This window comes from Grus americana, chromosome Z (assembly GCF_028858705.1).
Source record: "Grus americana isolate bGruAme1 chromosome Z, bGruAme1.mat, whole genome shotgun sequence".
Classification (NCBI taxonomy): Eukaryota; Metazoa; Chordata; class Aves; order Gruiformes; family Gruidae; genus Grus; species Grus americana.
In genome coordinates, this window is record NC_072891.1 from 54,059,541 (window position 1) to 54,078,395 (window position 18,855).

Here is an 18,855-nt window from a genome sequence, read left to right on the forward strand (position 1 = left end):
CTGCAATTTGGAGATGCTTCATAGCCATGCCTTGTGGCCTCTACTTCGTTTACAACCATGTTTAGTTTGCTGCTGCTTTGAGAGTGCAAGATGACTCCCAGCCCCCCAGACACTCTTGTGGTTTGATTTTTTGTTTTCTCCTCTCTGCTCAAGGCTCCAGACTCTAGTGAGCTCTGGAGTAGGGCCTCTGTTAGTAATCCTCCAAGACTGCCTTTTCATCCTTCCAAACTTGCCAAGGGCAACTTTGTCCACTTCAAATATCTTCTGTATAGAGGTAACTCATTCCTAAGTTTCTTTCTTCCAGACAAATTCCCTTCTACCCATATTTTAACAACTTCTGTAGAAGATAAATTGCTTTCTCTAGCCTGAGCTGCAGCACTGCCTCTGTTTTCTGCAGTATGAAGGGCATCCTTTTTCTGTTTATGGCTTTTCTCTTCTCTCCACACTTACACAACAATGTAACTGCCTTGAAATCAGCAGCGTTTCTGTTTTGATCAAATCATTCATCCAGTCACTCAGACTTGTTCATGGTGGATTGAGCGCACATAAAGGAGATTCCCCATCCGAGCTGCATTCTGGGAGGCTGGACGGCACCAAATAACGTGGTGCCTTCCACTCCTCTGCACTTAAACAGGGCCCTCAGTTTCTCAGACCCTTTGCCTATAAATTCTTTTCAGGCATTCCAGTTGCAAGGACATGCATGCTAAACCTTTGAGGCGTGAACGTGCATTAATCTCTATAGGATCAGGATCTCCATTTTTTTCACTTCTGTGATTAAAAGTGACGCTGGGACACAGTGAACTTGGCCTGTTATGTACTTCTGTAATGCTGCCTGATGTTCTTCCTTTATTCTACTGCTCCATTTCCACACCAGCAGGATACTGGCACAGGAATCACTGCACACACACACACAAAAAAAAAGACAGAAAAATTGATGTTTTGAGCTGACTTGTCTGTCAGGAGAAAGAACTTAGCATACTTAGCTGTTCTTTTCAGATGACAATAATAAATCTACTTGCCTTAGATTTATTCACTCAGAGTACTGTCATTTCTATCACATGATGCTGTGCTTATTTCAAGGTTCGGATGGTTTCTGGTAGAGGTGTTAAAACCATACAGCATCCATTTCTCCTGCTGCAGAATTAGTCCTCATCCAAGAAACTGAAGTTGTTTCATCTCTGCATATTCTGACAGACTCAGGTGAGCACCAGGCAATAAGTAAAGCAGCTGCTTTTGGCTGAGTGTTCTTTAAGTAGTGGGTGAAGGGCTGAGTGAATTCCTCCCCCCCGCTCCACGCTGGCTGCCCTGTCTCTTGCCTTCCCTCTCTCTCCTGCATTCATATACATTCCCCCAGAGGCAAGGGTGCGGGTGACTGGAAATATGAAAAGTCACCTGATAGGATGCTGCCCAACTCCCTTCTCTCTGCACAGCATAAGCTCTCCTCGCCTGGTGATAGTGGAAGCAACTCTGCAAGGCTTTGCTCTGCTCAGCAGACTGCAGAGTTTGCTGGAAATGCAAAACTGAAATCCATCTTTGTACCGCCTACTTACCGTCCAGGGGGCTTGTATGTCTTCTTGCCTTCTGTTTCTTTCCCCAAACCTCTCTTCTCAAAAGGAAGCTCTATTCTGCTGCTAGCAATGCATCCTGAGAGGTGGCTATGTTCGTGTTACTCTGCTTTCTGTGTGTGGGCATTCATGTTCACATCCTTGATTAAAGGTAGGCTCTCTTTGATACTAGTGTCTCAAATATTTTCTAGTCACTGTCTCTGCTTCTGTTTTACTGGAATGAATTACATGTAAAGCTTCTGCCGGCTACTTGTAACCTGAACCTGTAACATTTCAACAGTATTTTGAGAGAGCTAAATCAATACTAGTTTTCACACATAAAACTCTTCATTTTGGTTTGATAACTAATTGAGGAACTGTTTCTAGCAAAGAATGAAAATGAAATAGGAGTTGTAGTAATTTTGTTTGGTGCATGAATTTTGCAATTTCTTAAATAATGCAGGCTAAGGATCTGCATGTTTGGTACTCACACCTTGGAAAGTGGGAACTCGATATGTTTTTGTTCACTGTTGTTTGTGATCTATGGTTAAATATGCTGGAGTGATTTCTATGCACAAGTCTCACTGAGCTTCAGCAGGATTTCTGCTTTTAAGTCACTACATCTTTTTTGAAAAACTCACTTCTGGTGATGACTAAGCCACGTATGAATTACAGCGCTCGTGTTAACAGGGCATAGGGCATTGCCTTAAAGCAGCACCAATGGGATGAGAACCTGTAGCTGAAGTATAAAAACGAAAGGCCTAAATACTTGTCTGCTTCTGTTACTTTATTTTCAAGCATGTGTCTGTTAAGAAGCCAGTAGGAAAATTTCAAATTAAACATGATTTTAGACTCACTGTGTTTAGTCAGGAGACTTTGGTAAGAAACTTATGTTCCCACAGTAGGGTACTTCTAGTCACAGTGCTATTGATGAGGAGGAAATCTGAAAAGGAAACGGCAATTTCCTTTTTGAGTGGCACAATACATGATATACAAACATCCAAACTTCGCAGACATGCACGCATCTTCTCTGGATGGTACTAAAAGGATGAAACAAAACATCAAGAAATGGAAGTTTTACTATAATTTTCTTTCATTCACGTAAATCACCAGTAACCAACATTTCAGCTTTTAATTGTGATAATCCCCTGAATCTGAGCATGCTTCGTATCACCTTAGAGGCAGGAATGCAATTTTTTTCAAAAAAGGGGGAAGGACAGCCTAAGCATGCAAACCGTGGTCTGTGCTGAGACTGACCATCTCCCTGTAGGAGATCTGTGCAACCGCAGGCCCTTGTGTTCACTGAAGGAAATGTAAATTGCAAATTTATGTCCTACGCTGTGCCAGAGACCATGCTGCCTTACACAAACCCTTTCTACATTTAAGATTTTTGCAGTCATAAAGGCTTATTGCTTTCCTCACATGTTCTAGGCAGTCTGGGACTAACACAAAAACTTATGACCATGTATCTAAAAGACTAATTTTTCCTCAGTTGTATCAGTAATATCTTTTGGCATTATCATATAGCTTTGATAACACAGCTGTGCTTGATATGAGGAACAAGTTCTAAATCTTTGACTTATAAAGTATTTTGAATTTAAGTGCTGAATTATAGTAGTGCATTGAAATAGCAAGGTTATTCAAGAAAAGTATTTTTCTGAGCTGATGTCACCAGAGTCCACATGATTGAATCTTTCCTTTTGAAATCAAAGTCTGTAGCCTTTAGCATTATGAAAATAACTATTTCAAGATTGGGCTGTATGTAACAGATTAAGAGCATTCTTCTTGACTTTGCAGTGAGGCAGCTCAGTGCCTGTCATAAACCTTGTTCCCACTAAACCATCTGCATTGACTGGGGGTTTCATCTATGATCTGTTTGTTCTCAAAGAATGGCTCTATATTACAAAGATGCATGCTGTTCCATAAGAAATTTTAATATTTTCACTTTTTTTTCTCATAGAACTTAAAAAATAGCTTTCTTCTGAGCAAAAGTTGTCCTATGTAAAGAGCTGAAATAGCAAACATGAGGATAAAATGTAGTTACAGTTTTTAAGACTCGGAGGCATCATTATAATCACCTAATCAGAGTGCCTGGCATCAATTTTGATCCAGTAGTTGCAGCCTCAGTCTTTTAATTTCTGAGTAAGTAGCTATGCCTTTCATAAACTCTCAGTTTTACCATAAAAACTCCCAAAGATGAAATCCACCACATTTGAACTTTTTCTACTTCACACCACCTTTTTCTGCTTTGTTCTGGTATCAGGGTGGGCCCATAGGCTAGATCCTATTTAGGAGACACCTCCGTCCAGGCCATTACCTTACACTTTGAGGGAGCAGTGGGTACCTGTCCTGCAGGAGAATGCTTTCGACTGACAGCGTACTGGCAGCCCTCTTCTCCTGTGTCCTGATACACGGTCACAAGCACAGGATCCAGAAATATAGCATTGGCTAGTATGTTATCCAGCACCTGCTTTCCCTCTTCCTTACCTCTGACATAGCTGTTCTTCATCTTTACCAACACAGATACCACAGCCTGCGAATCAGAGGAACGGTTGTTTCACAAACTCTTCTCCCAGTACAACCAGTTCATCAGGCCAGTGGAAAACGTGTCTGATCCCGTCACAGTGTATTTTGAAGTGGCCATTACCCAGCTTACAAATGTGGTGAGACTCATTACAGAATACTGCTGAGATTTGGGGATGGTTGCAAGCGCACACAAATTGCTAAAGCAGCAGATGTAATTGTTATGATTGCACCTACAACTCTCATAGCTGACGCTGTCATGTATGCATATATGTACACATTGAGACCTTTGCTGTTCTGTCAGCTGAGTCGCTCCAGTTGCTTGAACGAGCAGTTCAAACTATGCAGACTCATTTGCTTACTCTGTAGCATCAAACCCCTCCACCCTGGGCAGCAGCCTCTGGCGCCCAGAGCAGCAGTACCGAATGTTCAAGTCCACTCTGCACAGGGCTGGCCCACTCCAGAGACACCTGGTTGTGTCCTCGTCGTGTAGCAACAATGGCGTGGTTCTTCTGGGGGAGCAGTGTGATTTCACAGTTGCCCTGAGAGATAAAATCTATTTTTTTTTTTTGCATGCTTTTTCATTCTATTTGTTTCAAAAAAAACCTAAGAGATGTTCACCCTGCAGAACGGTGTTTTAAAGCATGGAGCTGGGGATGAATGGTGTGTGTTCTGGGGTGCGCTGTGTACAAGGGTGAGTGTGTCTGAGGTGCAGACCTGCTGGGCAGGGCAGAGACTGAGGAGGAAGGAAAACCTGACCTTAACCCTTGGTGAAGTCTGATCTGTGAAGCAAATTATCCACAGAACAGAGGCTGAGTTTTGATTTTGAGGTACCTAGCTGAGTCCATAATGAAGTGACAGGCAACAGTGAGGAGCAACATTCAACAGCAGCCAGGGATATCAGTTACCTGAGGGTATAAATGAAGGCATTGTAAGTCCTCATGGTGAAGGCAGTTTTCTCCTCTCGGAATTCCTTTGTCAAAGTATTTTGTTTCCATGTAGCTTGGCAGGTTTCAGCAGTTTTGTCTCACATTGCAGCCCCTGGCTCCCAGTGCTGTCTTTGGAGTGAAAAAAGAAACATCAAAAGTAAATCAGTTGAATTTTCTCAAGAAAGAGTCATGATTTTTACAAGAACTTAGATAATTTAACCCATAGACAGGAACCCTACAGGTCTTTCAAAATGATCTTTGTGCTTAATCTCCAGTACGCAATATTGAAAATTCATCAACAACATTTTCTACCTTTGGCTTGTAAATACCTTAAATGCATTGAATCCACATGCTTAAAAGCTAAGAATTACCCAAAGCAATATTCTTGCAGATATTTTTATTGTGAATGTCAGCCTGCATTTATAAATACATGTAATTTGAGTCTTTCCAAATACTTCCAGGCTGAAGGCTTGTTAAAACAGGATCCAATCTTTTAGTTTTGTGTCTCTTGCAGCACCTTCCTGATTCATCGCTGATTGGCAATACCAATAATTGACTGTAAAAAGAAGATCTCAGTACAACAGTGACCTAATTTAGTGCTGGTTTAGTGCATCTGCTCTAGATGTTTGCATAGGAATGCAAGAAGACTGTGGTACAGATGCCATTTTCCTTGAATCTTGACCAGTACTATACTGTGTAAACAGAGCTTTTTAAACAATGAATCCAACAAAACACATAGCCACTAGCAGAACCTTATTCCTGTGGTACTGGTCAGAGCAATTGTAAGTTTTATGTTCTTCAGGTACTCAGGCCCCTGGCACAACAGTGCAACTCTTTGTATGTCTGATATTTGTGGGGTGTAATTTTTCAGTAGAGCTTTAAATTTTTTTCAGTAGAGTGCGCAATATGTAAGCCCCCTGAAAACAGCCAGAAAAAAAACCCTGGTATCAGTTAATGTGGAATTCTAGTTTCTATTTTTAGCAGAATGAGTTTGTGGCCATATCAGGATACTGTAACTGATTTATGAAGATATACATGCCTATGTTTCTTTCTAGGATGAAGTCAATCAGATTATGGAAACAAATTTGTGGCTAAGACACGTAAGTGACTGCTTTGCATTTCTCATGCATTTTGCATTGATGTGATTAAATGTATGTTACCTTGTAAGGTGCATCTATAGAATAGGTACTTATTTTGTAACAAGGATTTTAAAGGAGAAGCTCCATTAACCAAAGCCACATTTGAAAAAGTAATGTCTTTATTCTCATTTCCAAGAAGTAACATCTCCCATCTTTCCTGTGTGGTGTGTTCTCCTCCAGCTTCATGATCATTGGTTTATCTGGTAAATCTAGCTGGATGCACCCATTACAGAGTGATTAAATGTGCATCTCTGCAGTCCTAGCCATCTCCATATTGAAGATTCAAACCAAAACATTTATTAGCAAAACATGCCTCCATTTTTGCATCATGGTTTTAGCATTTACACATAGACAAAGATCCTTAGAGGACCTAAACTGCTGAGAAAAACAAGCCAGCTTTCACGAAAGCCAGTTTCCTTCAGGCACTGATTGTGGTCCACACAAAGCTTTCTGTGAAAGATACTGTACTCACAATCAAGTAGGCTGCGAGAGCATGGAGCATGGCCTCATGGTAGGGCACTAGACAGCAACGCAAGAGAGCTGGTGGGCATCCCTCGCTGCCCCTAGCTTGGTAATTCGCTACCCCTGTGGAACCAATAATGTCCCCTGCCTGTTAGTGTGCGTATGCACCTCCTCTGTCATTAGGACGCTGTTCTTCTTTGAGTCTGGCCTCCTTGAGCCTGCAGGGTGCTCAATTATGGCAGCAGCAGCAAGGCCTGCATTTCCTCTCTGCAGTGGGGAGGTGGACTTGCACAGGTAAGGGTCTATACTGATGCAGCAAGGCAGAGGAGAGATCTCAGCACGTCAACAATGGATAACAATTGACATTCCATGCCCTCACAGAGGAGGGAGTAGCAAATCTGTGAGCAATACTCATATATGTGTCCAGTGTATCTCCAGGTGATGGCCTTGTTCTCTTTCGGACCATTGTCCCCTTCTACACATGCTGCACTTTCAGTCTTTATCTTAGCCTGTCATTTTACAGAAAGATCTGAGAAGCAGGTATTTACTGATAATAAAGGTTTTAAAATCCTTGTCCATTCTTCTTTCAGATTTGGAATGACTACAAGTTGCGATGGGATCCAAGAGAATACGATGGCATTGAATTTGTTCGGGTACCAGCAGATAAAATTTGGAAACCAGATATTGTCTTGTATAATAAGTATGATGAACACTTTTCCATTTTACCCTTTCTCTCAAAAGTATCCTCTTGCAGTATCCATGAAAGACATTTTACTTTCATTGTAATTTTTTTTCTTTGTCTCATTTGTCTTTCTAGTGCTGTGGGAGATTTTCAAGTTGAAGGCAAGACCAAAGCCCTCCTTCGCTATGATGGAATGATCACCTGGACCCCTCCAGCTATTTTTAAAAGCTCCTGTCCTATGGATATTACCTTTTTTCCATTTGATCATCAGAACTGTTCACTGAAATTTGGCTCATGGACCTATGACAAAGCCAAAATTGATCTTCTGATCATTGGATCCAAAGTAGATATGAATGACTTTTGGGAAAATAGCGAATGGGAAATAGTTGATGCTTCTGGCTACAAACATGACATCAAATATAACTGCTGCGAAGAGATCTACACAGACATAACATATTCCTTTTATATTCGAAGGCTGCCAATGTTTTACACCATAAATCTGATCATTCCTTGTCTCTTCATCTCATTCCTGACTGTGTTAGTTTTTTACTTGCCATCTGACTGTGGTGAGAAAGTGACTCTTTGCATCTCTGTGCTCCTTTCTTTGACTGTATTTTTACTGGTGATCACAGAAACAATCCCATCCACCTCTTTAGTAATTCCCCTCGTAGGTGAATATTTACTCTTCACTATGATCTTTGTGACTCTGTCAATTGTCATCACGGTGTTTGTCCTGAATATACATTACAGGACTCCAACCACACACACAATGCCCAAATGGGTAAAAACTGTCTTTCTTAGCCTGCTCCCCAAAATCCTCTTGATGCAGAGGCCACTAGAACAGCAGAAAAAAAGCATCTCCAGAAAAAACAAGAAAGGATCAGGCAATGCGCCAGGCAAGTCAAAGCACAGCAAACACAAAGATGCCAAATTACACAAGGAGCAGCGATGCAGTCAATGTGATAAGGCAACTGAACTCACTACCACCAGAAGAAGACGACTGAGCCATCAGTCACTGAAATGGATGGCAGAGCACATGGAGTACTCCCCTGAAGTGAAGGATGTCATTAGCAACGTTCAGTTCATTGCAGAGAACATGAGATCTCAAAATGAAACCAAAGAGGTAAGAGAGGTAACCACCCAGCTAGGCATGGGGCCATGCAGCAAGTGGAAACGTGATCTAGGAGACCAGCCCAGAGGAACTGCAGTTGTTGTGTCTAGAGAAGGAAATTCTGAGAACCGTGAATGGGTCAGTTTCCTACAGAAAGGGAGGAGATGAATCATCCATTGGGGATGGAACAAGAAAAATGATCTCATCTGTTCTTCCTCTATCCCCAGTGGATAATTTAAGCAGCAAGGCAGTTTTAGATTAGACGCTCACCCTTCAAACGAAGACAAGAGGATCATCAGCCCGTTGTGGCTATGAGGAATGAAATTTGGTCAGCAGTGGTTCAGGCAGAGTTGATCCTGCCATGGAAAGGGAGGTAGACTAGACAGGACCTTTCAAGGTCTCTTCCAAACCTATTTCTGTAGATCCTCAGAAGCAACCCTCTTCCACTGCTCACCAACTGCTCAGCCCTGGTAAGAAGTGACATCGCAATACTAAGCATGCTACTTGCTGAGCAGGGTGCTTTTCTGTGTTAGTAATGGAACAAGCAAACTTGGGAACTGCATTTTAAAGAACAGGGCTTGTCTAGCAGCACAGTAGTTGATCTGAAGAACTATTCTCAGCCAGTGATAAATCTTGTAAAGATCTTCCTTTCAGAATGCTGTTGTTGGTACTTTGTTTCAGTTTGGTATGTTCTAAATTTTTTGCAGTGACTTGACTAATTGTGGCTTCAGCAATACAGTATTTTCATCCATGACAAACATACATTGAAATGAAAGTTGAGTTTTGGGGAAAGACAGCTGAATAAAAACAGACAACAGATGAATAAAGACAGATTAAAAAAAAAAAGAGAGGTTTAAAAATTAGACTTGGGATTTGAACTAATGGTTTTGCTTCTGGAGGTTATAAATCTTTCATCCTAACTCGGATTCTGTCACAGAAAATGATGCACATTGGAATTTAGAGAATTCTGGGGCCACGTCCTCAGGTGTAAGCACAAGCAACTAAAAGCAGCTCCAAGAAAGATTACCATCTGACATCCTGCCACACTCAGGCCTCACAAGGAATAGGCATTCTCTGACACTTCAAGATATTTTTAAAAAGTGTTTAAAACCTAATGAAACATTTATCTTTGATCTGCCATGAAATGTTTGCTTTTGGTTTTGAAGTTTTTTAGACGCTCTATGGTGGCAAAATCCATTTCAAAATTAAATACTGCTGTACTTATATTGAAAAACACAAATACTTTATGAGGGAAATGTTGAGAGGCATTCTTTCTATCAGAATATTTTGTTGAAATCAGCACAAATTCATGCAACTTCTGTGCAACCCAAAAAATACTTTTTTTCCCCCCTTTTTTATGTCCTGCATAATACGTTTCATCTGAAAACAAAGTCCATAACTTTCTGAATAAAGGGCTACAGTTAAGGCTGGGTGACTGAATTCATAGGATGAGTGGGTAATACATGCCAGCCCAAAGCAAAAGACAGGAATCTATCAGCGCAGAGGAGGATGGGGACTGAGCTGAGCCTTGCTTAGTACCTATGCCCTTAACGTTTTGCTTGACCTCAACATTTTATCCGTGCTCTCACTGCCACACCAGCTGCATAAAACATATCCATGTACCATATTAAGCTGATTTCTCCAATGCACTCCATAAAAAAAGAGGCTTTGCATGAAGCAGTCCGAATTACATGCTGCCTTGATTATACAGCGCATGATAAGTCTTCCATTGCCAGTTTGGCTGATTTGCATTTTGCAAATCTTTCCTGCCACATGAAAGTGTATTCTTAGTCTGGTGTGTGCGTCAGCAGCTCTGTGTCTTACCTTTTAAAACTTACTAGGGATGGGAAGCAGGATTTTTCATTTGAGAAAAATACTTTCTTTGCGGAAAAAAAAGGGGTTTGTTCTCAGGCGAACAACTGAGGAAATTATTCAGCAGGCTGCTTCTGCTTCAGCCAGACATACAAAGCCATATGGGTGATATCATGCATTAGTCCTGTATAAATAAAAGCCCTTTAAAACTTGTGGCAACATTTGTCAGCTACAGGCCACCTGACCAGGGAGACCGAGCAGATGAAGCCCTCTATAGGCAGATAGGAGCAGCCTCACGTAAGCCCTGGTCCTTATGGGGGGGACTTCAGCCACCCCAACATCTGTTGGAGAGACAACACAGCAGAACACAAGCAATCCAGGAAGTTCCTGGAATGTGTCGATGACAACTTTCTCCTCCAAGTGACAGAGGAACCAACGAGGAGAGGTGCCATGCTGGACCTTATTCTCACCAACAAGGAGGGCCTGGTAGGGGACGTCAAGCTCAAGGGCAGCCCAGGCTGCAGTGACCACGAAATGCTGGAGTTCAAGAGCCTCAGGGCAGCAAGGAGGGTGCACAGCAACTCACTACCCTGGACTTCAGGAGAGCAGACTTTGGCCTCTTCAGGGACCTGCTTGGTAGAATACCATGGGACAAAGCCCTGGAAGGGAGAGGGGCCCAAGACAGCTGGCTAATATTCAAGGGTCACCTCCTCCAAGCTCAGGAGGGATGCATCCCAACAAAGAGGAAGTCAGGCAAAAACACCAAGAGGCTCCCATGGATGAACAAGGAGCTCCTGGGCATAGTAAAACAAAAAAAGGAAGCCTACAGAGGGTGGAAGCAAGGGCAGGTAGCCTGGGAAGAATACAGAGAAACTGTCTGAGCAGCCAGGGATCAGGTTAGAAAAGCCAAAGCCCTGATAGAATTAAATCTGGCCAGGGATGTCAAGGGCAACAAGAAAAGCATAGGTATGTTAGTGATAAAAGGTGGACGAGGGAAAATGTGGATCCCCTCCAGAAAGAAATGGGCGACCTGGTTACCCAGGATATGGAGAAGGCTGAGGTACTCGATGACTTCTTTGCCTCAGTCTTCGCTGGCAAGTGCTTGAGCCACAGTGCCCCACGTCACAGAAGGCAAAGGCAGGGACTGGGAGAATGCAGTAGGAGAAGATCAGTTTCGAGAATATCTAAGGAACCTGAAGGTGCACAAGTTCATGGGACCTGATGAGATGCATCCGCAGGTCTTGAGGGAACTGGCGGATGAAGTGGCCAGGCCACTCTCCATCATACTTGAGAAGTCCTGGAAGTCCAGCGAAGTTCCCACCGACTGGAAAAGGGGAAACATAGCCCCCATTTTTAAGAAGGGAAAAAAGGAAGACCCAGGGAACTACAGGCTGGTCAGTCTTACCTCCATGCCTGGCAAGATCATGAAGCAGATCCTCCTGGAAAGTGTGCTCCAACTCATGGGAAATAAGGAGGTGATTGGTGACAGCCAACACAGCTTCACTAAGGCCAAATCATGCCTGACAAATTTGGTGGCCTTCTATGATGGGGTTACAGCACTGGTGGACAAGGGAAGAGTGACAGATGTCATCTACCTGGACTTGTGCAAAGCATTTGACACTGTCCCGCACGACATCCTTGTCTCTAAATTGGAGAGACATGGATTCGATGGATGGACCACTCGGTGAATAAAGAATTGGCTGGATGGTTGCACCCAAAGAGCTGTGGTCAATGGCTCAATGTCCAAGTGGAGATCAGTGATGAGTGGCGTTCCTCAGGGGTCGGTACTGGGACCGGCACTGTTCAACATCTTTGTCGGCGACATGGACAATGGGATCGAGTGCACCCTCAGCAAGTTTGCTGATGACACCAAGCTGTGTGGTGTGGTCAACATTCTGGAGGGAAGGGATGCCATCCAGAGGGACCTGGACAGGCTTGAGAAGTGGGCTCGTGCAAACTGCATGAAGTTCAATGAGGCCAAGTGCAAGGTCGTGCACGTGGATCGGTGCAATCCCAAGCACAACTACAGGCTGGGCGAGGAATGGATTGAGAGCAGCCCTGAGGAGAAGGACTTGGGGGTGTTGGTGGAAGAGAAGCTCAACATGAGCCAGCAGCATGCGCTTGCAGCCCAGAAAGCCAACCGTGTCCTGGGCTGCATCAAAAGAGGTGTGACCAGCAGGTCAAGGGAGGTGATCCTGCCCCTCTGCTCTGCTCTTGTGAAACCCCACCTGGAGTACAGCATCCAGCTCTGGGGGCCCCAATACAGGAGAGACATGGAGCTGTTGGAGAGAGTCCAGAGGAGGGCCACAAAGCTGATCAGAGGACTGGAGCACCTCTCCTATGAGGACAGGCTGAGAGAGTTGGGGTTGTTCAACCTGGAGAAAAGAAGGCTCCGGGAAGACCTAACTGCGGCCTTCCAGTACCTAAAGGGGGCCTACAGCAAAGCTGGAGAGGGACTGTTTATGAGGGAGTGTAGTGACAGGACAAGGGGTAATGGGTTTAAGCTGAAGGAGGGTTGCTTTAGATGAGATGTTAGGAAGAAATTCTTTACTGTGAGGGTGGTGAGGCACTGGAACAGGTTGCCCAGAGAAGCTGTAGATGTCCCATCCCTGGAAGTGTTTAAGACCAGGTTGGATGAGGCTTTGGGCAACGTGGTCTAGTGGTGGGTGTCCCTGCCCGTAGCAGGGGGGTTGGAACTAGATGATCTTTGAGGTCCCTTCCAACCCAAACCATTCTGTGATTTACAGCAGCTGGAGTTCCTGCTGCATTTTCTTTCCCAAGAAGTACAGCAGCAGCCTCTTGGAGGAAAACATCAAGAAACTCAGAAACAAGTGGAAGACCCCTTAGCAGAGAACTCTTAATCAATCACTAGTTTTATATGAGTGAATGTTCTTCTGATGTAGTGGTCCTTGTATGCAGATACATTTTAAAGGACAGCGACTTCACTGAACGTGGTTCTGAGGTATGTCTCTCAGACGTACAAAATCCGCTCTGGCCTGCTTAGCAGATGACACTGTGGTTTGATCAGCCAGGGCCCTTGCTTTGCTGTAGTCCATGTGTCCAGCTGTCCAGTTTGCTGAAGTCAATGGGGCTTGATTGGAGTGACAGCGTGGCAAATCAGGCCAGAATAGCAAACTGTCTCTTGTGTGGGCTGTCAGGATAAATCCCTTGACAGGCTCTAGTGATGTGCAGCTATGGTGATTCTGCCTGCTGTTAAGCCACCCCACTCTGCACTCACCACATGATCAGGTGCTATTTGTTAATGTCAGCGTCACAGCCATAGCCGGCCAACAGACTTGAATGTTTAGAAAAATTCAGCAGACTAGAAGAGTGTTGAATGTTCTCGGCTAAAAGTGGTAAATACTATCAGAAAATCAGCCTCTAAAGACACTTGAAAACTATCAGCATGACAAGCAACATTCTTGACTGCATGCATGTTCCTCCTCACATTCAAAAGCACAGGGGACATTTATACTGCATAATGTCAACTCGCAATTGCATGTTACACAACATGTAGCATATCCTTTTTATTTTTTTTTCTCTTGCAGGTGGAAGATGATTGGAAATACGTAGCGATGGTGATAGACAGAGTATTTCTCTGGGTGTTTATAATCCTTTGTTTGTTTGGGACTGCAGGACTCTTTCTCCAGCCACTAATAGCAGATACATAACTTGAGCCACTGCTTTTGTTCTTGTTTCATTTTTGGTTTGGAACTGTCCCCTATATTTCTCTCCTCTTACATAACCCCTCTGCTCATCACCTCCTCAGCACCCAGCCACAGAGGGGAGGAGAAAGAGAAGGAAGGGTCCTCTGGGAAAGCAAACAGCCCAAAACAGAATGAGAAGAGGACTGAAAATGGGAGATGAGCATGTGGTCTTTCTGTGGCGGAACGCCTGGGATCTTTAGAGGGTCTCTTTCCCTCAGTGAGATCAGCAATAACAATCACACTGAGGATCACAGGAGCAGATTGAAGTTACTGAACTTTTCCCTTGGTTTCAATACAGGGGGCTATTAGGACAGTTCAGGCAGTTCTGAGTGCATTGCCCAAAGAGGACTCTACCTGGGTTCATTTTTCTCTCCTGATAGTAATTCTTCCTCAGCTTTGAGTTAATTTACATTTCGTGTCTATTTCTCTCCTTATACAACAGCTAGTCTTTGGTATGGCACTTAGATGAGGTACCACAGTCCTACTGACCCAACCAATGGTCTTTATTGTGTTCTTGTGTCAGTGCAGCCAATAATCAAAATAAAAGTACAATCAAACCAATCTTTTGACACTGCAACATTTTCAATACAATCTAAAATAAGGGGTCCCCATCTTCTGCAAAATATGTACAGAAATGAGGGTCCCAGTTCAACAAAGCACATGTTTACGTTAATGATTGAAGCCAGACAGGTCTTAAGCACTTAATCACAGTTGAAGACAAACTGACTTAATGTTTTGCACTGCACGTAGCTTTGCTGACATAATTTGCAGCATCCTAGAGTCACCAAAGAGGAACAACCTGGATGCCCTATGGAAAACCAGAAGAGACCCGAACTATCTGGGATTACCATGTAAGGCATCCACATTTGAAATCTACATGCTTTTAAAACTTTCAAAAAATAGTTCATCTGCCACTTAGCTTTGCATGTGACCAAAGTCCCCTTTACTTCCTGATACTGATTACCAAGACCTCTGTGAGCTCCAGTAGGGTTTCCAAGACACATTTCTCTCATCAGGTTAACAGCGGTCCCAGTCCACAGGGTCTGCTCTGAAAACTCTTGCTCAGGCTCAAACATAAGCCTAACAAGGAAGGGTTTGTCCCTGAGTAGCTACTTATCACAGACAGAATTGGCTTGACAGCACTGGATTGATCTTTTTCCTGTGTTTTTAAAACCTAAGACCAACTTGGATTACACACGTCCCAGCAGAAGGAGGCTGGCTATCATGAATCCTGTGCAAAGCTGGGCACCTTGGTCCAAATGGCTCTGCAGCAATTTTCCATTTGATGGCTCCAATATCTATAAAGTAGAATTTTCCACTTTGCAAGGACAGAAATGTGTTTGGGTTAGTGCTTAGACACTGTTTAATTTAGGGTTAAGTACACTGCATTGCTTTGCTAAGAACAATCCTTGAAGAGGGGCTGAAAGACTGATTAAAAGGAAACATCCTGCCCCAGAAGGTGCCCAGAGCTGGGTGATTGCCAACCGGGGCCTGAAGTCAACAAAAATCTGCAGTAACTAGGGGGAAAGTAAAGGCGGGGGGGGGGGGGGGGGGGCGGGGGGGGGGGCGGGGGAGTTCAGGAACATCCACCCAGTTAAACGACTATGCAAATTACCCCCCACACACACCCTCAAGGAGCATGTGTGCTACTTTAAATATGCTTGACCAATAGTAGATGATGTGGTAATTACTCACCAATTAGCGTAAATTTAGGCAGGTTTTTCTAATCCTGTATCAAGATACAGATGTTGTAGTTTCTGTGTGTAGTGTGCTAGCTTTGTGGAATTATCACTTAGCACCCATCTGCGCAGGCATGAAATGAATAAAATACCTCTGCTCTATGTGTATATTGGCGTACTGCACACTGGGTAAACGATCCCACATTTCGGGACAAGAGCTCTTCACGGGTCAGCGCAGTGTGTGCAAACCTCTAACTGGAGGGACGCTCCCTTTGGGGCCGAGGTTGCTGCTACCCAATCCTCGTGCCATTCATCCTGAAACACTTTGTAGATGTGCACCTGATGTGGTTTCTATACTATGTGGATAGTTTACCCTCAGGTCCCTTGGCTGTTTAGATTCCTGTTGGGTTTGCGCTGAGGGATTCTTCTCTAACAGGTACCATTCCAATCAAAGCCAATGTCTTCAAGAGTAAAAAGCCCTTCTCTCTTCTCAGAGGCTCGAAATCTAACTGTACAGTGTCAGTGCAGTGTTTTCAGTGTCTGCCATGTACCAGTCTCTGCTCTGAACATCACCAATCCTTGGAAAGTATGACTCCCTGTTTCTGAAGACACTGACCGGCCTTTTACTCTTTTTTGATGCTCCATAATAAAGAGAATTGGACTGAATAAATGTGTATGTCAGAGATAAAGGTGGAATTGCAAGAATAAAACTGTCTTAATCCAGTAGTTGAAATGTGTAAAGTCATGATTTTCTAGAAGAAAACCGTATTTTCTGTAATAATCCCCCTGTATGTTGCATAATTGTGTAGCAATTGACAGACAGATGTATGAACAGGCATGGTTTGTTTTGTCAGCTGTCAATTAAATACCACTGCTGGAAAATACTTTCTCGAAGAATTTGTATTTTTTTAAAACCTCCCTGCTGTACGTGTTTAGAGATGCTACTAGATGACAATTGCTATGCTGGCTCTTTAATTAGAAAGGAGGGGAGGGGAAAGAATGGGAATTTGAAGAGGAGAGCTGCATTCTGAGCCCAAAAGCTTTATTCCTACAGGAAAGACATCTGACTGCCAGCATTCACTGTTGCAGTCTATGACCACACAAGCAATGAAAATATTGTGGCTGAAGGTGTACCACATTGGTGTCTTAGGCATGGCAGCTACAACCCCACAGCCAGTAAGCTGACTTTAGCAAAATCCCTGGCTTTTTGTCAAAGCCTTCACAATTGCACAGCTCCTCATCTCCAGTCAGGAGGCCTCCATGCCCCAGCATCGGCTCCCTTTCTTTGTCATTTACAGTATTATACGTCTCTCTGTCCTGCCTCTGGACCTCAAGCACAGGGTTTGGACAGTTTAACTCATCAGCCTGGTATCCTAGGAAAGTAAGATTTACAAAGTCATGTTCCGTCTCTTTCTGAGTGTACTATTTCCCCTTCCTTCCCCTCACCCAGTAATTATTGGATCCTCTTTTTGCCATTTGCAGCTGTGTTTGACACATTCAAGAGCCTTGCATACTCCTGTCAGCTTTGTGAAAGAAGTTGGCTGATGAGAGCTTGGGGATGGGAGACATGATAAGCATCTCACCTTGGAGAAAGCTGCAGTAGGGACCCTCCTCTGAGCAGACATGGAAGAACCCCCACAAAAGTGACATTTTTGCTTGCCCAGCTCTTCTAGGGAACCTTCTAACTGAAACACCAGGACAAGTTTCAACCAGAGCTGGTGCCATCCCAGACTCTGAGTTCAGTCTCACACCGTGCACAGCCACAGGAAAAGTATCCGTGTTCATCGCAGGGCACACAGAGTGGTGTATCTGCCCTCGCCCCAGCAGCTCCAAAGCCACATCAGCAACGCCCCTTATTATGTGCCCCAGTGATAAGTGTAGCATTGGCAGCAAGAAATCTCCTTTCCTAGAGAGTGTTGGCATCTGTGAACTGATTTTAAAAGCACAGAAGCAATTCAACAGCTTGACCAGCTCATTGCATTCTCTTACTAAGAGAGACCATCCTTCCACTTCCCCCCCCACTAAAAGGCCCAGGGGAGTTTGTCATATTGTCTCTTGGTACATGGATGATAAACATGGTCCTGCCAAGTAGTGCCAAGGCCTTGGAAAAACAGTGCTCAGAAATCAAGGCAGCACACATTGAGGCAGTCATAAGGCAGAGGTTGCTGGGTTTTTTTTAAGACTTGCAATTTGCAATGTTGTCCTCCACAGGCAGAGCACATGGAGCAGAGAGAAGGAGCCCGTCAGAGGACTGTCTGCCCAAATATCCTCCCTTTTGTGTTTTTTAACATCAGGCCAGGCTGTGGGACATGCTGAACGCGTTTGTGGGCCAGCACCAAAAAGATTCAGGGAAGTTCAGAAACAGTGCAAGGAAATAATGAGTAGTGAGACTACAGATGTAGTGGTCCCAGATGCAATGCTAGGAAGACCAGAGGCCAAAAGCCATACCTGTGCGGTGTTCATATGTCTCCCACTCCCAGGACCTGAACCCTGCTGAACTTTACCAGCATAAGCCAGAAAAAGCAGCCTGGCATCAAACACAGCCACGTGAGACACAGCCGTGAGTTTCCTGCGGGTGGGCGACCAAAACATTGCAAGGTGAGGACAGGACCGTCTGCCAGCTGAGCACCTGAAGCACTTACCCAGGAGAGGATTTTGTCATCTGTCATGGCTAAGAGGCAGCCCCCTGGCAGCAGTGCTCAGAGGGAAAACCTATCACTAATTGATTTCAAGAGTCTGAAAGAAGAGCTTCCTGGACGTTTTCCTATGGATATTTCACAGTACTGGCCAGGGGAACAAACTGACTTAAACAATGCAAGAAGAGAGCAGCAGCTGGTAGTAAGAGCAATGTGTAAGATTTTTATACCAGTGTCTTATGTTAAGATATCTATCTGTATATGCTAAATTAAATCTGTCTGTTCTAGGTTCCTGCAGTATAATCACCAGATCCAAACCAGATCCAAACCTCCTCAAACTCACACACAAAGCTGAAAAGTTATGAGGACTTTCCAAGAACATGAAAACCCCTCTGAGTAGATTTGAGACAAGGCTTTTAAAATGGGCTACAACCTAGACTTTGTTGATAACAAAACACAACAAAGCCCAGCATATAAGCACGCTCACCCCAAGAATCATTTACTAAATACATCTTTATTAATAATGATTGCACAAGTGAACAGAACTTTCTGCAGTGACACGACGAGATGGGATGGTACTAACTCACAGAGGTCTGGTGTGCACACATAGTCCAAGCACAAGAATACCTCT

At 43.9% G+C, this 18,855-nt stretch overlaps 1 protein-coding gene across 1 annotated transcript; it reads left to right on the top strand.

The window, feature by feature from the left end:
- Positions 1–1,400: 1,400 nt before the first annotated feature.
- Positions 1,401–13,873, top strand: CHRNA6 (cholinergic receptor nicotinic alpha 6 subunit). The gene is given in 8 exon segments (XM_054810659.1): positions 1,401–1,499; positions 1,502–1,555; positions 1,557–1,716; positions 4,068–4,207; positions 6,052–6,096; positions 7,188–7,297; positions 7,415–8,402; positions 13,751–13,873. Coding segments are annotated over 8 exon segments (1,719 nt in total).
- Positions 13,874–18,855: the final 4,982 nt, after the last annotated feature.